The sequence below is a fragment of the Malaclemys terrapin genome, chromosome 9 (assembly GCF_027887155.1).
Source record: "Malaclemys terrapin pileata isolate rMalTer1 chromosome 9, rMalTer1.hap1, whole genome shotgun sequence".
NCBI classification, from domain to species: Eukaryota; Metazoa; Chordata; order Testudines; family Emydidae; genus Malaclemys; species Malaclemys terrapin.
The window spans coordinates 55,430,387-55,456,265 of NC_071513.1; the positions used below are offsets into that span (position 1 = coordinate 55,430,387).

Genomic DNA, 25,879 nt, shown 5'->3' on the forward strand with positions numbered 1-25,879 from the left:
ACTTGTAGCACCTTAGAGACTAACAAATTATGCAAGGCACTGCATTTAGCCGTATGGAGTGGAAATCCATCAACTTCATGAAAAAATTTGTTAGTCTCTAAGGTGCCACAAGTACTCCTGTTCTTTATTCATGTTAAAGTGAACTGGAAACTAACTTTCCTATGCAAAAATATTTTGAAAAGGTAACTGCAAATTTACTCTGGTTCTCTTCCTGCAGATTTTAGTCCAGAAAAGACCCCTTCCATAAGTTACAGCACACTTTCATTTTAATAAAGAAAAATAAATATTCATTTTCACATGGGACAGTCTCTTGAAACAAATACTGAACCCCAGCTACAGGGGCTTCACTATGGATTTGTTACAAATCAAAACATAAATGCCTTGCTCCTAGGGTCTTTACAAATCCAGTTTTAGGAATCAAGTGGAGTCTTCTATCTTCCAGAAGCAGAGCAAACCTCTCCTTGAACCAGTAGCTAAACATGTTGTCCTCGTGAAGATGATTTCAGACAGACAGTGACAGTTCTACAGTTGCACAGGATACCTCCATGCGCCAGCCAGAGTTTGCACCACAGTTCCAATGGCTGCAGTGAAGCACTAGAAGTTGCCAGTCTTCAGCGACATGAACTGATGCAGTTTGTTTGGGATCTGTTCTTAACCACCCAATCCAGTCCCTTAGGAGTCACAACTCAGAGGCTGCAGAGATCTCTTTGCTTTGCGGTTAGGATGCATTAGCATATTCCAAACAAATGTAATTCTCTGGAGCGGACAAAACCACTGCTTTACAGCCTACTCTGAAGAGAGGAAGCTGTTAGCCCAAGTGCCTTTTGAAATAAGGCATTCAAACAAATTAGTTTAGCCAAGAACTAATTGTCACTACGTGGTGGATCATAGAATCACTGTGTGAGTATCTCTCAGACTGGGGTCACAGCAGCTGTTGATGAAGTATCTCCCATACCATCTTTTTGCGGAAGTGAGGCATGTGGTGCTAAAAGTAAAAGACACTATTAAACACTAAACCAGAGTAAAAGGGGTCAGAATAAGCGTATTTGTCCACATTCTGTAGGCACTGACCATAACAGTCAGTGTTCAACATTTGCCACAGTTCCATGCAATGGTATTTGATACCACAACTTTGCCCTACACTAAGGGACAGAAAATGCAATGCTCTGGCAAATGCTGACTTTAATGAAAAACATGAATGTCATGACTGAGAATTTGCACGTCCTTTAAGAAAAGCCCAGTGCAGCTGAAAACAGCCAGTATTTTAACTTGTGAAAAAGCTTTTTGGAAAGGAGCCTCGAAGATGCCATAACTAAGGTCAAGTCTACTACTACAAACAGCTCCAGCCCCCCGCACCAGAGGACTAAGACATGATGCTTGGCAAATGGACATAAGCAAAGGCAGGGAATGCAGCTCACAGGGCTGGGAGGACTCACTTGTCAGTACTAGCACCTGGAGGCCCTAGCCAAGACCAGGACCCATGGGGGTAGGTGTTGTGTAACTAGCAAGAGATGAGCTTACAATTTAACTAGAGGAGTCAGGTGACAGGGAAAACATACCCAGAGATTGGAGGCACCACAGGTCAGTTTAAAGAACAGGAGTACTTGTGGCACCTTAGAGACCAACAAATTTATTTGAGCATAAGCTTTTGCGGGCTAAAACTCACTTCATCAGATGAATGCAGTGGAAAATACAGTAGGAAGAGACACACACACACACACACACACAGAGAAACAATGGGTGTTACCATACACACTATAATGAGAGTGATCTGTTAAGGTGAGCTATTACCAGCAGGAGAGAAAAAAAATTTGTAGAGCTTTCCTCACCTGAGTGAAAGTGATAGGTTTGTCTCTGGAGATATAGTCTGCATATTTACAGGTAAACATCCCGCAGTCACTTCCGTTCAGCTGCTGTGGAATTTCCTACAAGTGAGCAGTGGGAGCAAGTTGCATGTTAGTCCTTTCACCTTGCTTTAAGTGTACCTTTCTTACAAGATATGCAATGCATTGTCTTCAGTACTGTGTATCAGCAGCATTTTAATGAGCCGGTTGTGTCCTCCAATCCAGGAAATAAGCTTTAACACCTCCTCACAAATCACATAACTACAGCTGCACTATGTTCCCTTTGCTGGTAAGGAACATCCCGGTCCTTCACCTGTCAAATCTTTAGAATGCACACTTTCCCGGCCCAGGATGTCCTTACATAAGTGTGTACTATGGGCCCCAGGCCCCAGTGGGGCTTTGAACCCTACTAATACTGCTTACTAGAAAGAATACAGATTCCCCCACTCCTGAATTAGTGCTTCCTGCAAGTGACGGAGGGAATTCCCATTCTGTACAATGAGAGCTACTAAAGGACAAGTTTTGCCTTTGATGATGCATGAACAGCTCTCATTGATCATAGTGGAAGTTGCATGTGGGGAGAATTTAGCTCTGACCTTTAATTCCCTCCCCACAAGGTACTGGCTACAAATCAGAATGGTCAATGTCAGCTTGTTCTCCAGTGACCCAGGGCAAGACAACTCCAACTATCCAGGGGAAGGACTAATGCGTGGGATCTATTATATGAATTACTACTGCCTGAGCACAAAGCAACAGGAGCTATTCACCTGCAGCTGGAGTTCACAGCTCCACAGGCATCCTAAGAGTTCCTCTGAACTGAATGTGCCAAAGCCCCTAGAAAGCTTTGAGAACTGGGAAAGAGCAATTCCAGCTCACAACAGGGCATGTTCTATGCGAGGCTATGCCCCTCTCCCCTCCAGCACCTTTGATTTTTTTTCCTTCCTCCAAACCCAATCTAGATGGTGACAAAATGAGGGGTGGAGGATCTCTACAGACAAAGCTATTTGGAGAACATGACAGAACCGACATTTATTTTAGAAGATTCTAGGTCAAGCATGGACAACAGCAGTAATTTGAAACCATCTTTGCAGAAGGAAGACGAGTCTTTCAAATAGCACAAAAAGCTACCTATCATAAAAAAAATTTTTTTTTAAATTTGCACTACTACCCCAATACAGTAATATCGTCAAAAGCTCAAAGCCAGATTCACAGCTGCAGTCCAAGAAACAGTGAGCACATGTACAAAAGATCAACTACTGTATATAGTTCCTGTACAGGAACTGTTGACATCTTTCATGCATCAGCATGCGCCTTAAAAGAATGAAGGTAAAGGCCATGTCTACACTTACAAGGTTATAGCTCTACTGATACAGCTGTGCTGCGATCAGAGCGCTCATGTAGCCGCATTATGCTGATGGAAGAGAGCTCTCCCGTCGACATAATAAAACCAGCTCAACACAAGGCGGTAGTTATGTCAGCAGGAGAGCGTCTCCCGCCGACAGTGCTGTGCACACCAGAGCTTATGCCAACAAAGCTTATGTCACTCCGGGGCGGGTTCCCCCCCCACACACACACACACCCCGTTGAGCGATAAAAGTTTTGCTGACACAAGTGCTAATCTCAACATGGCCTTCGCCCTACTAAGGAATAATGGAGATTGAGATTTTTCTTGGACACAGCACCAGCTTATTGGACCAAAGGAAGAAAGCTGGATGGATTTTCCAAGGACTCCAGTCCACTCCAAATTGCTAGCATATTTTTCACGTCTAAACTGAGTCAGGAAAGAAGCAGTGACAGGCCAATCAAATAAATAAAAGACACTGCTAAAGAGTCCATCAAAACATTGATTCCTGTGTCCAGTTTGGATTGCTGTATTATGGGCATTAGAAAAAGCCCACAAACAGCCATTCAAAACTTATAATTGTTTCTCCTGAAGGCATTTGTGGTGTGGGGCTACAGTACATGGATCAGACTCAAATACTGTTCACATACATGTGATTTCATGCTGTAAAGTGTCCACTCTGAAGGATCAATATCTAGGTTCCTCTTGGTTTTGCTTTCTTCCTGCAGATATTGGCTGTTCAACGAAACAAAACAAAAAGAGGTATCAGACTTTTCTAATCAAAGGTCTTCATATTTTAGGCCAATCGTCTGTAAAGTTGCCTGACAAGGTCTTCACTAATTATGCACCAAAGACCTGAAGTACCAGGAAGGAGGATTATAGGATATAATCATACTATGCTGAAGGTAAACCCACATGTGCCTAGGAACTATTCACATTACGTAAGAGATTTTAGATCAGAAGTTAGAGACTTCACAGGTAATGCTGAAGCCATGTTATATTGGACTCGGGTCTCAGATGGGGCACTACCAGAAAAAGTGAGGCACATGAGATACTGGTAGTGATTTACAAGGTCACACAGACCCTTTCTTCAGAAGTCAATTTCCAACAGAGGTGGGCAGTACAGGGTGATTTTATGCAACATGAAATAGGAGTACTGGTGCAATAGAAGAGTCAGTGCCAAACAAACATACTGAAAGGATTATTATTTACATAAAAATTAACTCCAATGTCTCTAATAGAGCACACAAGAGGATTATGTGTGCAATACAATTTGGTGGGTTACTTAAGAGCTGCAAAAAATGGCAGAAGAGCTAGAAAGTAGAGGGGTCTCTCACTGGCAATAGAGGATGTCAGTATCCCCTAGGAAGGAGTTCTGGTCCTATGAAGTGTGTTGAGGTTAATATTCTGAAAGAGGAATGGATTGTGTCTTTCTATTGGCATCAGAGCTGTAACAGGTCACTCAATGATGGTTCGTTCATAAGACATACTCAAATGTCCCCAGGACGACAGAATATAATTAGCAGCTGGATGATGTTACAATTTGCACATTACTGGCAGTGACTAGCCCAGGAAGAGATTCTTGTCCCTTAAGGGTAAGTCTTGTGCTACGTAAAGCACATTATCCAGTGAGTGATTGTGGAAAAATCCTTCCTGTATGTGTGAAACGCAATGATAGATTCACTAAAGCATCTACTTACAGCAAAATCTCACAGATACTGTGGCCTCTTTGTCCCATCGAGTCAAAGTATTTGATAGTCTTTCTTCTGACATCTATTACCTGTTATTGAAAGACAGGCATTGGTGCAACAGACGTAGCCAAAGACTCCCTGCTGCCTACGGAGCAAGACCTAAAGCCTTTTCTAGGTTTTCCTTTCCCTTCCAATTCCAAGGATGGGCCAATTTGACTCACCACTAATCCCCAATGTACCCTCAGGTGAATGGGCACAAAGATAAGGTCTTGCTTGAAGAGATCCACACCTTTGGTCCATCTTTTTACTGCCTGGTAACCCCCAGAAATTAATTTGGGGTAGAAGAAAGTACTGAAAGCATGAAGCACTGGAAATCCCTGCTGCTTATTTCTCTCCACCAGAAGATTCATGTAGAAATTGATTACCTATATAATAGAGAGAGTAGAGTTCAGAGAATGAAGGGGAGACACTCATTTAGCTGTTAAAGTTAAGCTTTATCTGCTGGACTCTTCAGAATTTGCAGTCTGAAAAGACCACACTGACGTCAACTCAAGTTCTAAGGGTATGTCTACACTACGGGATTAATCCGAATTTAGATAATTCGGATTTGAGAAACAGGTTGTATAAAGTCGAAATGAGTGCGGCCACACTAGCACAGTAATTCGGTGGTGTGCGTCCAAGTACCGGGGCTAGCGTCGATTTCTGCACCGTTGCACTGTGGGTAGCAATTCCATAGCTATCCCATAGTTCCCGCAGTCTCCCGCACCCATTGGGATTGTGGGTTAAGATCCCAGTGCCTGATGGGACAAAAAACATCGTCGCAGGTGGTTCTGGGTACAGCCTCACTCCCTCCCTCCCTCCCTGCATGAAAGCAACGGACGGCAGACAACCATTTTCGCGCCTTTTTTCCTGGGTGGGTGAACACTGCAGACTCCATACCACGGCAAGCATGGAGCCCGCTGAGGTCAAGACAGCACTCATGAATATTGCAAACACCTTGCGCGTTCTCGTGGAGTTTATGCTCAGCCAGGACCAGAAAAACGAGGCGAGGAGGCAGCGGCGGCAGCGCAGCAACAAGCATGATGAGGACATGGACACAGACACGGACACAGAATTCAGTGAAACCACAGGCCCCAGTGCTTTGGAGATCATGTTGTTAATGGGGCAGATTCTATCCATGGAACGCCGATTCTGGGCAAGGGAAACAAGCACAGACTGGTGGGACCGCATAGTGTTGCAGGTCTGGGACGATTCCCAGTGGCTGCGGAACTTTCGCATGCGTAAGGGCACTTTCATGGAACTTTGTGACTTGCTGTCTCCTGCCCTGAAACGCCAGAATACCAAGATGACAGCAGCCCTCACAGTTGAGAAGCGCGTGGCGATAGCCCTGTGGAAGCTTGCAACGCCAGACAGCTACCGGTCAGTCGGGAATCAATTTGGAGTGGGCAAATCTACTGTGGGGGCTGCTGTGATGCAAGTAGCCAAAGCAATCACTCAGGTGCTGCTACGAAAGTTAGTGACTCTGGGAAATGTGCAGGCTATAGTGGATGGTTTTGCTGCAATGGGATTCCCTAACTGTGGTGGGGCAATAGATGGAACCCATATCCCTATCTTGGCACCGGAGCACCAAGCCACCGCGTACATAAACCGCAAGGGGTACTTTTCAATGGTGCTGCAAGCACTTGTGGATCACAAGGGACGTTTCACCAACATCAACGCGGGCTGGGCGGGAAGGGTTCATGACGCTCGCGTCTTCAGGAACACTACTCTGTTTAAAGGGCTGCAGCAAGGGACTTACTTTCCGGACCAGAAAATAACCGTTGGGGATGTTGAAATGCCCATAGTTATTCTTGGGGACCCAGCCTACCCCTTAATGCCATGGCTTATGAAGCCATACACAGGCAGCCTGGACAGGAGTCAGGAGCTGTTTAACTACAGGCTAAGCAAGTGCAGAATGGTGGTAGAATGTGCATTTGGCCGTTTAAAAGGTCGCTGGCGTTCATTATTGACTCGCTCTGACCTCAGCCAAAGAAATCTCCCCATTGTTATTTCTGCTTGCTGTGTGCTCCACAATCTCTGTGAAAGTAAGGGGGAGACCTTTATGGCGGGGTGGGAGGCTGAGGCAAATCGCCTGGCTGCTGATTACGCGCAGCCAGACACCAGGGCGATTAGAAGATCACACCATGAAGCGCTGTGCATCAGAGAAGCTTTGAAAACCAGTTTCATGGCTGGCCAGGCTACCGTGTGAAATATCTGTTTGTTTCTCCTTCATGAAAACCCTCCCCCTTTACTGACTGATTTTCTGTAAGGAACCCACCCTGCCCCTTCCCCCATCTTTCTTTCAAACCAAATAAAGTCACTATCATTTAAAAATAATTTATTCTTTATTAATAGATTAGAAAAAGAGGGAGGGAACCCGGGTGGTATTTGGGAGGAGGATTGCTGGGAAGGAAAAAGCCACAAAGAAAAGGTTAAAAAAATGACAGCCTTTTGCTTGGGCTGTCTACTGGGGTGGAATGGGAAGGTGTACGGAGCCTCCCCCCCCACGTTCTTACACGTCTGGGTGAGGAGGATACGGAACATGGGGAGGGGGGAGGGTGGAACAGGGGCTGAAGCGGCAGTCTGTTTTCCAGCAGCCGTTCCTGAACCTCCACCAGACGCCGGAGCAGCCCCAGCGTTGCATCCTTCATCCTCTGGTCTTCCTGCCGCCATCTCTCATCTCGATCGTCTCTCCTCTCCTCACGTTGGTCCCTCCTCTCCTCACGTTCACTGACTTCTTTCCTATACTTTGAAACTGTTTCCTTCCACTCATTCAGATGAGCTCTGTCACTCCTGCTGGATTGCATAATTTCAGAAAACATGTCCTCCCGCGTCTTCTTCTTATGATGCCTTATCTGTGATAACCTTCGGGATGGAGGAGGGAGGCTTGAGGAATTTGCAGCTGCTGTAGGGAGGGGAAAAAAAGAGAGAATTGTTTTAAAAGCTACATTTTGCAGAACAATGCTTATACTCTTTCACGGTGACCAACACTGTTCACATTACATAGCACATGTGATTTCTGTGCAAGGTCGCATTTTGCCTCTTAATGCTGAGTGCTTGTGGCTTTGCTGCTAGAGATCACAGGTCTGGGCAACAGAATTCGGCTTGCATGCGGCCATGGTAAGCCATTGTTTTACAGCTTCTGCACCCTCCTTTCCCACATACCAAGCATAGCCTGTAGAGTGCTGCAGAAGCCTGGCCAATCTCAGCCAGTTGGGGGGGGGGGGGGGCAGTGTGGGGGGGCTTGTCTGGGCCCCTTCAGGCAAGTAGAGTGCTGCGGTTTTTCTGTTAACATTCAGCAGCACCAGAAAACAAACTAACCCCCCCCCCCCCCCCCCGCCATGAATTCTCTGGGATGATCACGGTACCCCTCCCCCCACCGCGTGGCTGGTATCAGGGAAGATCCCTGCAGGCACCAAACTACCCCCCCCCGCCGCCGACCCCCCCCCTCGTCATGAATTCTCTGGGATGATCACGGTACCCTCCCCCCACCGCGTGGCTGGTAACAGGGAAGATCCCTGCTAGCCAAACACGGAAAACTTCAGGGCCAATTTCCCATCTGCGCTTGGCTAACTGCAGGGAAGGATTTATTTTCCGCCACAGGCAAACAGCCCAGTAGGAACGGCCACCTCTGTCCCCTTAATTAAGTTCCCGTATTTCAACCAGGTTACCAGGAGTGATATCACTCTCCTGAGGATTACACAACAAGATAAAGAACGGATGTTGCTTGAATGCCAGCAAACACCGGGACCATACGCTGCCAGGCTTTGTCAGGCAATGATACCAGATTACTTGCTGCAAGCATGGCGTGGTCAAGTGTCCTACCATGGAGGAGGGAATAAGGATGCACTGCCCAGAAACCTTCTGGCAAGGCTTTCGGAGTACCTCCAGGAGAGCTTCATGGAGATGTCCCTGGAGGATTTCCGCTCCATCCCCATACACGTTAACAGACTTTTCCAGTAGCTACAGACTTTTCCAGTAGCTGAACTGACCGCGAATGCAAAGTCAGGCAAAGTAATCATTAAAAACCGTTTGCTTTTAAAACAAGTTTTATATTTTAAAAGGTAAACTCACCTGAGGTCCCTTCCATGGGGTCAGAGTCTTGGGTACTGGCTTGGGAGGGTACTTCAGTCAGGGTGATAAAAAGATCCTGGCTGTTGGGGAGAATGGAGTGCTGTGTGCTCTCTGCAAGCTCATCCTCCTCCTCCTCTACCCCATCGGCAGAATCCTCAGGCGTCGAGACTATCCCCGACCCAGAATCCACGAACAAAGGTGGGGTAGTGGTGGCAGCCCCCCCTAGAATTGCATGCAGCTCTGCGTAGTAGCGGCATGTCCGCGGCTCTGACCCGGAGCGACCGTTTGCCTCCTTTGTTTTTTGATAGGCTTGTCTGAGCTCCTTGACCTTCACGCGGCACTGCTCAGAGTCCCTATTGTGGCCTCTCTCCATCATGCCCTTGGAAATTTTTTCAAAAGTTTTTGCATTTCGTCTTTTAGAACGAAGTTCTGCAAGCACTGAATCCTCTCCCCATACAGCGATCAGATCCAGTACCTCCCTCACGGTCCATGCTGGTGCTCTTTTTCGATTATCAGCCTGCATGGTTACCTGTGCTGATGAGGTATCTGTGGTCACCTGTGCTCTCCACGCTGGGCAAACAGGAAATGAAGTTCAAATGTTCGCGGGGCTTTTCCTGTCTACCTGGCCAGTGCATCCGAGTTCGGATTGCTGTCCAGAGCGGTCACAATGATGCACTGTGGGATAGCTCCCGGAGGCCAATACCATCGAATTGCGGCCACACTAACCCTAATTCGAATTGCTAAAATCGATTTTGGCGCTACTCCGCTCGTTGGGGTGGAGTACAGAAATCGATTTAAAGGGCCCTTTACATCGAATTAAATGGCGTCGTTGTGTGGACGGTTACAGGGTTAATTCGAATTAAAGCTGATAAATCCGAATTAAAGTCGTAGTGTAGACCAGGCCTAAGACTCCTGAACTAACTTCCTTCCTTTGAGTCCTGCATTTAACACACTTGTTATTTCACCCATTCCCCAAAGTTAAATCTGATCCTGTATTATGCTGCTTTCAAGAGTTAGCAGCAACTTGGGGAGAGAGATTTTCAGGAGTATTGTTCCCTCTTAAAGGCCCAGCTTTCAGAACTCTATGGATATTCCTATAGGAACTGAGGTGTGGATCAGAAAATTAAGCCTGTCAGCAGCTAAATGTCAGAGAAAGTTGTGGGCACATTTTAATATATATGCACGCAGAACACAAAAACATTCCCATTGGATTAATTTTACCTCATCGTTGAGCCAGTGATGGTTCCTCAGTGTCTGTATATCCCCACGGGTGACCTTTAATTTAAAGGCGCTGCTCAAGATCTCATCCTCCTGGCCATGGCCTAATGCATTAGTGACTTCTCTTTCCATGTCCTGAAATGAGCAATTCCACAATGTGACTAGTGAGAAAGTCCTGAACTAGGGTGTATGTGGAGCAGGCCAACTGGTGCATCACACTAAGTATTTAAGTGAAATCCAGTAGAGGATTAAGCCTGCTAAAAGGAGGAAGAGCTTGACCATACAGTGACACTGGGAGGCCAAGGATACCAGTGTTAGTTTCAGAGCAGAGGATTGTTAGCTTTGGTAGCTTTTTCTGTTAAGTTTGTACATGAAGCCTAAGGTACTACACACAGACGCCTGCACTTCATGCTATTTACTTGGATGGTTACACTTTTAAGCTATTTTAAATGGCGCTTCAGTCATTTTGATTTATCAGATTACCCCAGCTCAGAACCATGGATATGTTTACACTGGCTCTGGTTTGGAAGTTCAGTCATTTTCTTAAGAATTATAAGGGATAATGGGAGTTTAAGAGGCTTGAGAGAATTCAATAAACACTAAAACCAGTATTGCAAATGTTTCACAGTCAATCAGTGTAGTTCAGTCAGAATAAGAGATAGGTATCATGCAGAAATAGAAAAAACACAAAACATGCACGTCAGCAGATAGAGCACAGCTGAAGAAAGGACAATAAAAAAAAAAGTAAAGTTTCAAAGAGAAAACCACCTGTCCCCCATGCAATATTGTGGCCCTTGTGATCCTTAATCAGCCAGCTTAACCATCACTCGGTTTAACGGGAATGGGGCTGATAGCAGAGCATTCTCGGCTCAAACTCATTTCTCACCTTTAGTTTACAAGAGAGTCTAGATTTGTGGTGTCCCAAAGATCACCACAAGACTAACCTAATTCTCCCAGTCATATCTGAATGGGAATGAAAGGGAACATTATAGTGGGCTGTATTGGAGGCCACGTTGACAGTCAGGAAGTCTGTATTTTGTATCTGATCATACACACTGTTAGAGCTGTCATGGATGCAAAGAGAAGTCTAAGTAATGTTTAGTTTCATTGCTGGTAGAAGATGGATTTTGATCTGTGGACCAAAAATAAATTCTATTTTTGATTGAGCTGAACAAACAAACAAGGAAAATGCCCTTGTCTCTTCTATTGTAGCATCTACCAACGTACGCACAGAAAGTAATCAGGCAGTTTATAAAGGAATGAGCAAAAGCATCCATTTGTTTTGCTAGCTCCCTGCAAATCAGATGTCAGTGGATTGGCAAGAATGGCCTGATTTGAAGTGATTAGAAGGTACGAATAGCAGACAAAATTTACTTTAGAAGAGGCACCTAGAATCCCTGATCCCTTTTGAACATGGTCAGTACATTAGCTAATATCAGGTGGGCACACGAAAAGAACCTGCAAAAAAGCCCAAATGATTCCATCCATTTTAGTTCATCTCTCCAAACCAGAAAGCCAAAAAAGGCATGGTACCTCCGTGAGCTCAGGAAGGCGCTCTGTACTCTTCTCTGTGCCTGGGCACTTCTGTTCTTTCACCACAAGTGCAGTTGGCCTTCTGGCTACAGCAGAACTCCTACTGCCCAGACATAACCGAACTGACACCTCCTTTGACAGGTCAGCCTCCAGCCATCTCTGTTATACAAAAGGAAGCTCAATAGCATTTAAACAGGAAGTTATTATGCACTGCAACAAATCATGTGACAGTCTTGTTCAAATATCAAATGAAAGCACTCAGCAAATACTCCTGACCGTCAGATTCCATACTTATCGAATTAAACACTCAGTCTAGCTCTCATTCGGAGTCAGGCGAGGTATTGCTAGGATTGAGCACACTTCCATTAAATGTACCAATTTTCAAATGCTTTAGACCAGGGGTTCTCAAACTTCACGGCACCACGACTCCCTTCTGACAACAAAAATTACTATACGACCCCCGGAGGGGGGACCGAAGCCTGAGCCCACCTGATCCCTGCCACCTGGGGGGCGGGGGAGGGGAAAGGAGGAGGAGAAACTGAAGCCCAAGGGCTTCAGCCCCAGGCAGGGGGCCTGCAATTTCAGCCCCACCGCCCAAGGTGGAAGCCCCAGATAGTGGGGCTCGGGCTTAGGTTTCGGCCCCAGGCGCCAGCGAAGTCTAAGCCAGCCCTGGCTACCCCATTAAACAGGGTTGCGACTCACTTTGGGGTCCTGACCTACAGATTGAGAACCACTGCTTTAGACTAAAGTTAAGTATCAGAGGGTAGCCATGTTAGTCTGCATCTACAAAAACAACAAGGAGTCTGGTGGTACCTTAAAGACTAACAGATTTATTTGGGCATAAGCTTTTGTGGGTAAAATCCTCACTTCTTCAGATGAAGAAGTTGTTAGGATTTAGTAAAAAGCAACAGAGGGTCCTGTGGCACCTTTGAGACTAACAGAAGTACTGGGAGCATAAGCTTTCATGGGTAAGAACCTCACTTCTTCAGATGCAAGTGTTTACCCACTGCAGTTAAGTGGGTGAGAGGAAAGTGTTTCAGGCCACTTTCAGACTCAGGAAGACAATCACAGAAATGTATGAGTGGAAGGGACCTCAATAGGTCATTCTAGTCCAGTCCCCAACTCTGAAGCAGGATTAAGTATTCATCTGACAGGTGTTTGTCTAACCAGTTCTTAAAAACCTCCAATGATGGATATCACATTCTCCCTAGGTAAATTTATTCTGGTGCTTAACTACCGTTACCTTAAAGTTTGGAAGGTTTTCCTAATGTCCAACAAATCTCTCTTGCTGCAATTTAAGACCATTACTTCTTGTCCTGTCCTCAATGGATACAGAGAACCATTTATCACCCTCCTCTTTATAACAACCTTCTACATAGTTGAAGAATATGTTTTTATTATGTCTGCTCTTCTCCAGATTAAACAAACCAAATTTTTCCAATCTTTCCTTGTAGGTCATGTTTCCTAGACTTTAATCATTTTTGTTGCTCGCCTCTGGAGTTTCCACATTTCCCAAAGCGTGGTGCCAAAACTGGACACAGTACTCCGACTGAGGCCTTATCAGCGCTGAGTACAGCAGAATTATGTCTTGCTTACAACACTCCTGACAATATATTTCAGAATAATTGGGTGGTTTTTTCACAAAAGTATTATGTAGTTGACTCTTAGTTTGTGATCCCCCATTACCCTCAAAGCCTTTTCTGCAATACTTCTTCCTAGGCAGTCGTTTTCCATTTTGTATTTGTGCAATTGATTATTCCTTCCTAAGCACTACTGTGCATTTGTCCTAATTCAATTTCATCCTAGACCATTTCTCTAGTTTGCCAAGATCATTTTGAATTCTAATCCTGTCCTTCAGAGCACTTCCAACCCCTCCCAACTTGGTATTGTCTGTAAATTTTATAAAAGTGTACTCTCTCTGCCATTATCCAAATCATTTATGAAGATAATGAACAGAACTGGACCCAGGATAGATCCCTGCAAGAAGCCACTCAATACATTCTTCCAGCTTGACTGTGAGCCATTGGTAACTATTCCGAGTACAGTTTTTCAACCAGTTGTGCACCCACCTTTAGAAGATTCATCTCTAGGCTATATTTCTCTAGTTTGTTTATGAGAAGGTCATATGAAACTATCAAAAGTCTGCTAAAGTGGAGATCTATAGCAACAGTTTATGTTTGGGAGGTTCTTTGCCATTGTAGAGGGCTACAAAGTTGGTTTGGTTTTAAAAAAAAGTATTCCACATGGGCTGGATATTTGACAAAGACAGTTTTGTATCCAAGCTTGGTACTTCTTTATGTTTTAGATTGTGTAAGTTTTCCTGATATCCCAGCTTAGCCTATTTAAAAAATAGATTTTAGACACACCCATCTTCCCTCCCATGCAGCAAGCGAAATACAGGTGAACATAAACAACTATGTATAAAGCAGAGTGGTATTGTATTTCTAGTTTAGAAAAATTAAAATTAAAATGTAGTTAAAAATGCAGCAACCTTGAAAGAATCTTAGTAGTTAGAAAAAAGGTTTACCTGGTTTACAATCTGGAAATTTAACTGTGGCACCAAGCCAAATCTCAGACAAGAATCAGGGGAAAAATGCAAGCAAAGCAAATTCTATTCAGAAAGGACTGATGATGCAATAGTGTATCCTATAGTGATGTGGATAAACGCCAATAAATATTACATGTTTGAGGGCTTGCCCATCAAATTCCAAGATGGACAGAAGAGAAATTGAGCAGATGCAGCATACTGACCAGAGCCCAGAATCACAAGAGGTCTTCCACCATTACTATACTCTAAGTCTCAAAGACCGCACTCTCACAAAAGCCATATGCCACTGGGTTAAGCACATTATTCAATGATATGCTCAAGTATGGAAGTGCACAGTTAGGGTTGAATGTACAGTTTAGTTATAGGACATCACATTTTTCAAAAGAGGAAAAAAGCTGGAGCTTCCAACCTTACCCCTTCATTTTTCTGCCCAACTGTCATTTCAGGCTCTTGTGAGTTTTCTGCTGAAGTCCGAGATCTTAGAGACAAAAATGGGCAGAGTTTCACAACTAGGGATATTTACTTAGTAAGTTACCTGTGGGGTAAGGAGCCAGGGGTGTGTGGGGAGGGTTGGGAAAGGCTCTCTGTGGGGTTGGAATCTGGCCAACGTGCAAGAAAAACAAGAGTTTAACTTGACCCATTCTATAGCATCAATACTTTGAGGTGGGGAAGAAGGGAAAGGCGAGGGGATGGAAAGCTGAAAATACCTAAAGTAGGGGACTGGGGCTAGTACCAAAGCATGGCTAAAATAAGGATACAAGATGTGGCTTAAAAAGTTAAGATATAATGCACGACAATCATGAATTCTACATCGAGCACATCACCAGCCACCAACAGTCCCAGGAGGCGTGAGCCAGAGTGACATTCTTAGACTACGAGAAAGGGACCAAGAGACTTTCTCCATTAGATCATATGAACTGGAACCATAAACTCCCTGAACATTAAATCTCACAAATGAGGGTCTATCCATCCTCATCATATCCACTCATACTCCACACCCAAACAGCCACTTTATGAACTTCATATCCTCATATCTCAATGCCTGTACTTTGACCCATCAACCTTTTACCCCCAATCAGGGATATTGCAGATTATGTATTCCTTATGCCACCCGATCTTAAACCAAATTTTGCACTCTTGATAATCTGTACATTATTCCCTGATAACCAGAAACTTCTATGCTTAAACTCTGTACAGTTCACTTTTATTTATTTATTTATTTATTAACATCTTCATAAATGAACAACTCCTCACGAAAAGAAAGCACTAGCTTACCTGAAGGGTATGCATCCAGATACAGTTAGGCCAACCTAGTTACAAGTCTGAAAAATTTCACTCCCTGTATGACAGAGTTAGGTCGACCTTAACCTCACTAAATCCAACTAGGTTGATGGAAGAACGCTTCTGTCGAGCTAGCACTGCCTCTTGGAGAGGTGGATTACCGACATTGACAGAAAAACCTCTTCTGTCAAAGTAGGAAGCATCTACAGTACATCATACTTGTGCCACTGTAGTGCAGACATGGCCTTAAAGTGGGTGGATAGAATAAGTTTACTTGACTCTTATAGGATTGCTAGGGGAGCTGCTATCCTTACTGGAAAAGGATTACCCTTGAAAACTATGCAGCATCTGAAGTGCAGCATGTTACTGTGCAAGGAATTACACACTGACAGGTTTTACTTCTATCAGTATAAATGCTCCAAAATGAAAAAGTTCTTGCATTTCTTTTTGATCCAAGCCTCCTTTTTAAAAAGGGACCCATATATAAGATGGCTTATATTAGATCCTAAACCCACTGTACATTAGAAGACAAATTCAATCTAGTATGATAAGATCGTCAATATCCAGGTTAGGTACCCCAGATGTTTTATAGAAGTACAGCTTTGTACTTTTATAGCACAAGGTGTACAAACAGAAGACTTTCTATTTAAACAGCCACTCAGATTCATAGACTTTAGATGATCAAGATGGTCCCTTCTGGCCTTAGTCTGACCTCCTGCAAATTGCAGGCCACAGAACCTCACCCATCTACTCCTGCAATATGCCCATAGCCTCTGGCTGAATTACTGAAGTCCTCAAATCATGATTTAAGGACTACAAGTTACAGAGAATCCGCCATTTACTCAAGTTCAAACCAGCAGGTGAACCCTCACTCTAGAAGAAGGCAATCCCCTGCCCCCAAGGTTTCTGCCAATATGACCTGGGGAAAATTCCATCCTGATCTCAGATACAGGAATTAGTTAGACCCCGAGCATGTGGGTGAGACCCACCAGTCAGACATCTAGGCAAGAATTCTCTGTAGTAATTCAGAGCCGTTCCCATCTAGTGTCCCATCTCTGGCCACTGAAAATGTGCTACTAACAGTTGCAGATGATTCACATGCCATTGTAGGGAGTCCCATCATACCATCCCCTGCATAAGCTTATCAAGCTCAGTCTTGAAACCAGTTAGGTTTTTTTGTCCCCACTGCTCCCCTTGGAAAGCTGTTCCAGAACTTCACTCCTCTGATGGTCAAAAACTTTTGTCTCATTTCAAGCGTAACCTTGTTGATAACCAGTTTATATCCATTTGTTCTTGTACCAACATTGGCCCTTAAACTTAAATAGCTCCTCTCCTTCCCTGGTATTTATCCCTCGGATGTATCTTTAGAGAGCAATCATATCTCCCTCAGTTTTCTTTTGATTAGATTAAACAAGCCAAGCTCCTTAAATCTCCTCTAATAAGGTAAGTTCTGCATTCTTCCGATCATCCTGGTAGCCCTTCTCTGCACCTGTTCCAGTTTGAATTAATCTTTTTTTAAAAAAGGACACAGTATTCCAGATGAGGTCTCACCAGTGCCTTCTATAATGGTAATAATACTCCCCCCTCTCTCTGCTGGAAATACCTTACCTTGTGAAGTTGCAGAACTACTAACTTTGGTACGTAACCTGTCACTTAAATCACATTCTGTACCAGATGACTAAAGGATAGCTATTACGATGCCAATTTTTTTAAAAGACTCCAGAAGCAATCCCTGGCAATTACAGGTCAGTAAGCCTAACTTTAATACCAGGCAAACTGGTTGAAACTATAGTAAAGAAAGAACAGAATTATCAGACAGATGGAATAGAATGTGTTGGGGAAGAGTCAACATGGCTTTGTAAAGGGAAATCATGCATCACCAATCTATTAGAATTTTTTGAGGGGGTCAAACAAACAAGTGGAAAAGAGTGATCCAGTGTATTTAGTGTACTTGGAGTTTCAGAAAGCCTTTGACAAGGTCCCTCACCAAAGTTCTTAAGCAAAGTAAGCAGTCATAGGAAAAGAGGGAAGATCCTCTCACAGATCAGTAACTGGATAAAAGACAGAAAACAAAATGGCAAGAATAAATGGTTAATTTTCAGTGTCTCCTCAGTGATTTGTACTGGGACCAGTTCTGTTCAACATATTCATAAATAATCTGGAAAAGGGGGTAAACAGCGAAATGGCAAAAATTGCAGACAGACCGCTATCTTGAGTCATTCTGTAAAGTCCAAAGCAGACTGTGAAGAGTTACAAAAGGATCGCACAAAACTGGGTGACAGGGCAACAAAATGGCAGGTGACATTCAAATGTCAAGTAACACATTGGAAAACAATCCCAACTATATGTACAAAATGGTCTAAATTAGCTGTTACCACTCAAAAAAGGGTCTTGAGTCATTGTGGATAGTTCTCTGAACACATCTGCTCAATGTGCAGTAGCAGTCAAAAAAGCTAACAATGTTACAAACCATTAGAAAAAGAATAGATATTTTCTGTCTGTCATAATGCCTTTATAAAAATCCATGGTACACCCATATCTTGAATATTGCGTGCAGATCTGGCTGTCCCATCTCAAAAAAGATCTTTTTATATATATATATATAAATAAGAACTGGAAAAGATTCAGAGAAGGGCTACAAAAATGATTAGGAATATGGAAGACTTTCCATATGAGGAGAGATTAAAAAAATGGGACTTTTCAACTTGGAAAGGTAATCACTAAGAGGGGATATAATGGAGGTCTATAAAATCTCAACTGGTATGAAGAAAGTGAATAAGGAAATGTTATTTACCCCCTTACATAACAGGAACTAGGGGGTCACCCAGTGAAATTAATAGGCAGCAGGTTTAAAACAAATGGAAGTACTTCTTTATACAACGCAGAGTCAACCTGTGGAACTTGTTGCCAGGAGATGTTGTGAAGGCCAAAACTATAACAGGGTTCAAAAAAGAACTGGATAAGTTCCTGGAGGATAGGACCATCAACAGCTATTAGCCAGGATGGTCAGGGATGCAACACCATACGCTGATTGTCCCCAGCTTTTCTTTGCCGGGAGCGGACACGACAGGGAATGAATCACACAAATGATTGCCTGTTCTATTCATTTCTTCTGACAATGGCCAATGCCACATGCTTCAGAAGACAGGATATTGGGCTAGATGGACCACTGGTCTGATCCAGTATGGCTGTTCTTATCTTCAGCTACAGGTGATGGGATGTTTTTCCTCTTTTATAAATTTCCTGCAAGAGTTCATTCAAGAGCATAGATTTGTCGGTTTCATCCACATTGTTATTGGGGCATTTAATGCATTAGATGAGGTATACCACATTATGATAGGCCTGTGTAGGATCCAAGGTTTGTTGTGGGAGGTGTTCATCATTGTAGCAGTGGAGAGGTCTGCAGGTTTTGCATCTGTTTGTCAAGGTCTGGTGTTGCCCTGGTGGCCAGAGTGTGTTGGTCTGCGGGGAATTTGCTTCAGATTACGAGTTTGGAGAAGCTGGAGGGTTGTGTGAAGGCCAGAAGTGGGGGTTCAGAAAAGATCTTTCAAGATGTGGTTCCCATTGAGTCTGGGTTGTATTGTGAGGATATCCTATACTGGTTCCAACGGGGGGCGGTAGGTGACTACTAGGGGTCTGTGGTCAGAGGAGGTTTTATATCTCTATTGAAGCAGGTTCTCTCAGAATAAACTGGTGTCCAGTTCCATGATGCAATCTACTTCTCTGCTGAAGTGTCCTTGTTTGGTGAAGGCGGTTTTGATTGAGTTAAGGTGTATATCCCAGACTTTCTCCTCAGAGCATATTCTGTGGTATCTGAGTGCGTGGCTGTAGGTAACAGATTTCTGGGTGTGTTTAGGGTGGTTACTGGATCTACGAAGGTGGAGGTGGCGATCCGTGTATTTCTTACATATGGTTGTCTGTAAGGTTCCATTGTTGAAGCTAATTGTGGTGTCCAAGAAGTTGATATTAGTGTGGAAGCACTCCAGAAAGTTTAATGGGCAGGTGGTGGATGTTGAAGTTGGGGTGGAAATCACACATGAAAATTATAAATGACAAAAATAACCTATCACCTGTGGGTGAACACTTTTCACAAAGCGATCACTCTATATCTGACCTAGCAGTCCTCATCCTCAAAGGAAGCCTGCACATAACACTTTCAAGACAAGCTTGGGAGCTTAAATTCATAATTCCGCTAGACACTAAAAATCATGGACTGAACAGACACTGGATTTACAGCTTATTACAACAACCTGTAACTTGCTAGCCCCCTCACCCTTTGTCCTATGATTGCAGAGGTGTTAACGGACCACTCTACCTTATGCTAACAATCTGTTCCATTTTGCATTTAGCTGTAATGCAAGTACCACCTTTCGCAGCTCTAAAGAACTTTGTGTGGCTTGAATGCTTGTGTCTCTCACTAGCAGAAGTTGGTCCAATAAAAGATATTACCTCACCCACCTTGTCTTTCTAATATCATGCAATAGGATTTCTGTAGACCAGAGTGGGAACAATGAGTTTACACTTCCTCCTCCCAAACAACTTTTTACATACATCTCTAACCCTACTCACACAAGGAGAGATAGCGGAGACATTCCTTCTCCAGCGCTAAAAGCCTTGACTGCTGGCTGGGCACTGCTTTCCTCACTTTCTAGAGCTACAGCTGTCCCTTACCCTGCTATCCAAATGGCCTGCTTTAATTCCCCTCCCTCCAGGACTCTATGATGCACTTGTGTGTTGTCATTATGATAGTGCGGCACATCCTGCACAAGATGTCCATTACATAGCTATGTTCCATAATTTACCAAGTCCCTCCAAAGAGGTTTCTCCTCAGCATCTGCAGGTGATGCACATAAATTTTTATTCACACACACAAAAATACCAGAGATTGGAAGCCTAACAACACAGGAAGCCGAACATGGAGGAATGTAATTAGGAGAGATTTTGTACCTGCTCACATCACTTCTCCGAGACCAGAGTGGGCCCCGAGTTTCAGCACCTCTGATACCTGCATAGAAGAAGAAAGTATGAATTGAAAACAAAGTCAATTAATTCGGTTCAAAACTGTAGATTTTAAGGTTATACTGTAAATGACTGACTATCTGATTAGCCAATCACCAACACGAAGTTGCAGAGCTAACAGATAAGCCTGTTGAAGATCATATCCAGAGAAATGGAGGTTACTCACTGTAACTGAAGGTTCTTCGAGATGTGGAATGCAGATAGGGACCACATGGGGGTATGCATGCACCAAAGTCCAGAAATTCTTCCAACTGTGTCTTTAGCTCCCCCTCGTGCTCCCAACCAAGGGCATAAAAGGCAATGTGGGTCAACACCTCTCCAGTTTCTCTTCTTATCACAATCCAACCAAATCTAAGAGGTTTGAGGGTAGGTGGTGGAATACAGATAGAGATCACACATCTCAAAGAGCCTCCAATTACAGTAAGTAACCTCCATTTATTCTTAGAATGCTGGTCCCTATGTATATTCCACACATAGGTGACTAGTTAGTGTTCAGACTAGAGAAGAGTGCAAGGAAGGTGGCAGCAGAGATGCCTGTAGTACTGCCATTCCTACAGCTGCATCTGCAGTTACTGCTTGGACTAGAGAATAGTGTGTCATGAACATGTGGACAGCAACGTAGAGTTCTGCCCTGCAAGGGGCCTGTAGCAGAACATCTGAGGGAGGCCGCAGAGGCAGCTTGTGCTCATGTGGAGTGAGCTGTAATGCCCCAGGAACAGGAATTTTTTTTCTATTTTGTAGCATTCTAAAATGCATCTCAAAACCCACTTTAGAAATCCTCTGAGAGGATATGGCTTGCCATAGTGCAGAGATCGTGAGGGTAATAAAGTGTCACATTTTCTAATGGGTTTGGTTCTTTGCAGGTAGAATGCCAGGGTGCACCTGATATCAAGGGAGTAAAGTCTCTTGTCTTCAGAATAAGCGAGGGGTTTCAGGAAAAATACAAATAAGCGTATTGTCTGATTTATGTGGAACTCAAACAATCTTGATATGGGAGGGCTGAAAAGTCCTCACCAGAAGAGGGAGGTGAGAACTCCGGCAGTAACAGTTATTTGGAGTCGACGGAGTGCCAATTTGGTTGCTAAATCTAGTGGAGACAAGTTTGCAGACACAAGTGGAGTCTGGTGAATGGCATCACAGGTACATGCACCCACCTGGCCCAAAAGTGAGACACACTGGTGCCCCATACTTCATGGTTTATTGATGATGTGGGAAATCAGGTTGCTCATCATGCAAAATCCATCTGCAAGCAGAAATGCTCACAGAGACAGAGTTCATCTGTGTTCCTATAAAACTTATTGTCCTTGTGGGTGACAAAACAGACTTTTCTTCATTTATACAAAATGCCTAAGGTAGCAAAAAGTTACTGAAGAGATCCTGTCACTGACATGACTTCCTGACAAGATCGGCCTACCAGGTATGGGAACACCATGTAGCCCTGGTGCCTCACTTGGGCTGCTACCTCAAAGAAAACTTGTGAATACTCTGGGTGCTGTAGTGAGTCCAACAGGGGGGACCCAAAACTGGTAGTGTTCCTCTCCCACCATGAAACACAGGAACTTCTTGTGGGATGGGCGAAGATCCAAATGGAAATATATGTCCTTCATGACGAGAGCCGCAAACCACATCCCTTGTTGAATAATCATCCTGAATGTCAGCTTTCTGATAAAGATGTTGAGTTGTTGAAGGTCCAGGATGGGTCTCCACCCTCCATCTTTGGAGGACAGGGGGGAAGAATTAGGAAATATGGGGAGTAGAAGCCTCTCTCGGTATTGAAGTGGGATGCATTTTATCACCTCCTGATGAAGAATCAATTAGTGAGTAGGTCCCAGGATGACGACTGGAAAGGAGGTTTGTGAAGAAAGGAGGAGAGAAAAATGTATGGAGTATCCCTGATGGATAATCTCCAGGACCCAACTGCCAGTACTAATCTTTTTCCATCAGGTTGAAGAGTTCCTCAAAGTGCTCCTTCCACCTCTTGACGATCTCCTCAGTGGAGGTCAGTGTTTCACCACCCTTACCGAGTACAGCCTGGGCAACATCCCACCAACCTTTCCTAAGGCGACAATTTTAATTGGCCAAACCCCCACCCCTCCCATAGTACCAGGGCCTTAAAGTTAAGCATTAGGTCTTTCAACTTGTTAGACAAGCTGTTCTGTACAGGAAGATAAACAGAAGTAACAGCTTTTATAGTAATAGCAAACAGACTTGTAACAACTTTCTGACATGGATGCTTCCATATTTTTACATGCATTTATATACGACATGATGGGACTATTAAAGGCTAATGTATTGCATATATACAAGTCTGATATAATTAGACTTAATACAGAAGGGCACAATTAAGGTATCAGTCTCAACCTTTGCAACTTCACTATTGCAAACTTAACTCCGAATTCATTTAAAAGACTCACTGAGGAGAATAAGCCCGACTTGGTTATGTCTATCTCCACTTACTGCAATATATGTATGTGATCTACACACACACACACACTCACCATTCCTTAGTGTAACAAATGGAGGCATTCTCACTCCAAATCTTTCTTCCATGTGGCCACCAGTCTTCGCTGGCTCCTTGAGGCAACTTTGAGAACTTTGGTACAGATTTAGAAAAAAGGAAAAAAGTGTCAGAATTTCTTTCAAAGGAGCTCATACATATCCTATTTGTCCCCATTGTATGCAAATCCTCTAAAGGAATGGATTATAGCTCCTACACAACCATGTGGTACAGAATGCTAGAAGTGATCACTGTTAAAGCAACAGAATTTAGTAAACCAGAATTGGCCAATTGATGCATTAATGGAAATATTCCAGCTCCAGCAGAAAAAAAGCAACTAGTCAATTGTGCAACGTTTACATCCTGATGCATATTACTTTTCACTATGCCAAGAGTGAATGTCCACTCTAAGGAAGAAAAAAAAAAAAAAAAAGGGGGGGGGAGGGCATGCACACGGAATTTGATTCTGTTAGACAGCAAATTTTGCAGGCTATTTACATAGTATGTGAAATAGTCTCTTTTGAACAGGCTTAGTATTAATTTTATTGAGTAGCCATTCTGTTTATTTTGTATGACAAGATGTTCTCATTATGCCCTGCATAAACCTTTATCGGTCTTTAACTCTTCCTTCTAAGGACTGATCAACATTGGGAACTTAAATCAGCAGATACATCTTTCAGGGCGTGAAAAATCCCGCCCCCGCCCAAGAGACATAGCTATCCTAACCTAACCCCAGTGTAGACAGTGAGGTGAATTGCCTACACTGATGGGAGGAGTTCTCCCATCAGTGTAGATAGTGTCTGCGCGGCAAGCACTGCAGCAGTGCCATTGTAGCAGTTTAAAGGTCTCAAAAAAAAAAAAAAAAAAAAAAAAAAGGAGAGACTTCTGACCATTTTCGGTGGCCTTCTCACTTGGTGAAGTTAAAAAAGATCCAGAGAACAGGAATTAAGTACTCCACTATATCATTTGAAATACTGTTTTCTGTATCGTTTAAATACATCAGAAGTAAACAATTATATTATACAGACAACTGCAGATTAAAAGAAAATACATATTCATTTCTCCCAGCAGCGAAAGAAGGAAGTTTGGATTTGTTGCTGTGATCTTAGAGAAGTTCAAGTTCTAGAGCATTAAGGTACTCCTTGAGTTTTTACTAATCTAGTTAAAGTAGTACCACACCCTAGTGTAGATGCAGTTATGATGGTATAAAGTGTATTTAGACGGATATAGCTTATTTTCCCTCTCATAAGGAAAAGCAGCTATACTGGTCTAAGCACGTTTATACCTTTATAAAAGTGTCCATACTAGATGTGCCACTTTAACTATACTAGTATAGTTAAGTGGTACAGCTTGTGTTTAGACAAACCCTTAGCTCCCAGACAGCTTCAGCATTCAAGAAGAACAGGTAGACAAAACCTGAATCTCTGTTCAGAAAAGGAACTTCTCTTTGAAGACCTTGAGAGGTCTTCATACAACACAGAGGCATGGACAAGTTTTCCTGCCTTTGCAGGTCACCTTCAAGAACTTCAGCTCTGTATGCATGATTGCCATGGCCTTTTGGCCTTACCACAGATTGAAAAATTATTGTAATACTATAAAGTGACAATTTCTTATGAAGTTGGAAGAGATCACGTATCCATTAAACTATAGTTAGGCCTCAGAACAGGCTGTGTTAAGACAAAAAATTAGCTCCTTCACAGCTTATGTCCATTCCACATCAGCAGCATAAGATTTGTAAAAAGCATTCAATGGAAGGGAAAATAAGTCCCCAAATCCAACACCACTGTGGTATAGCACTTACTATAGGATTTCATAGTAGAAATTACATCACTGGAAGCACTTGTGCCCAAAGAGAGGCAGGAAGTTTCCTAGTGCAGATACAACATAGGAAGCAGAAAAGAGGTAGGAGGAGGAGAAAGACACCCACAGCAATTCCAATTCTTCACCTTTTGTAAACTTCTGCTGAATATTTTGGGTTGTTTTAGTTAAAAAAAAGCCACCGATAACTTTAGTATACACAACTGCATGCACTTCAAAAGGTCTGTTCCAAAGCATCTGTCCTGGTCCATATCAACAGAACTCTGTTTATTGCAACAAACTGATCAAATTTTTCCAACAACCAGAGTGCTGGTTAAAAGAGTGACTTGATGTCCCTCCTTGCCTCTCAAGAGAAGTCACTTACTAGTAAAAAGTCTGGAATATAACGTGAAATTACTTGCAGTGGTTTGCAGCTATGGGAGTGGAGTAGTTTCTAGGATATTTTTCCTTTACTAGTTCCAATAGTAGTTTGTACTTTTCTCTCTCTTCTCTTTGTACACCCTAAGAGGAAAAAAAGCCACGTTAAAACCACTATCAAGAAAAAGTGGAGTGAAGTTTGTAATTAAATTTAATGCATACTACACAGTTGTTACAGCGCATGAAGTTTATCTTTAGTCCTATTTAAGCAGGAACCATATGACTAAAGCTGCTGTTAAGTTGAAAATGTGCTCATGCTCATTATAGCAAGGAGTATAATTTTCATCCTTATCTCAGTTTACAGCAGCTTTCTACTGTCTAGCACATTTACATGCAGGTAAGTCAATGATAAACAAATATATACACCCTCATTACCATTTCCAGTTGTGGAACTGCCACATTCACTGGAGTGGACAGAAAGCGGAATCCACTTTTGGTGAGCTCTCACCCCAAAGACTCTATGAAAAGTGATGTTTAATGCCAGAAGGGACCATCAGATCATCTAGTCTGACCTCCCGTACATCACGGGCCATGATGTTTTACCCAATTACCCCTGCA

General features: G+C 43.3%; 1 protein-coding gene across 2 annotated transcripts in view; it reads right to left on the reverse strand.

The window, feature by feature from the left end:
• Positions 1-244: 244 nt before the first annotated feature.
• Positions 245-25,879, reverse strand: part of SENP2 (SUMO specific peptidase 2) — a 52,677-nt gene continuing 27,042 nt past the window's right edge. The window contains exons 7-17 of one of the 2 annotated variants that reach the window (XM_054039824.1): positions 25,302-25,405; positions 23,088-23,182; positions 20,518-20,575; positions 14,704-14,767; positions 11,742-11,900; positions 10,212-10,343; positions 5,099-5,302; positions 4,887-4,966; positions 3,837-3,921; positions 1,830-1,925; positions 245-985 (exon numbers count right to left, since the gene is read on the reverse strand). In XM_054039824.1, the coding sequence (XP_053895799.1) occupies positions 923-985; positions 1,830-1,925; positions 3,837-3,921; positions 4,887-4,966; positions 5,099-5,302; positions 10,212-10,343; positions 11,742-11,900; positions 14,704-14,767; positions 20,518-20,575; positions 23,088-23,182; positions 25,302-25,405 (1,140 nt within the window). In that variant the 3' untranslated portion in view covers positions 245-922. Of the gene's footprint in view, positions 986-1,829; positions 1,926-3,836; positions 3,922-4,886; positions 4,967-5,098; positions 5,303-10,211; positions 10,344-11,741; positions 11,901-14,703; positions 14,768-20,517; positions 20,576-23,087; positions 23,183-25,301; positions 25,406-25,879 lie in introns of those variants that run through there. The other variant, XM_054039825.1, reaches the window with a different exon arrangement.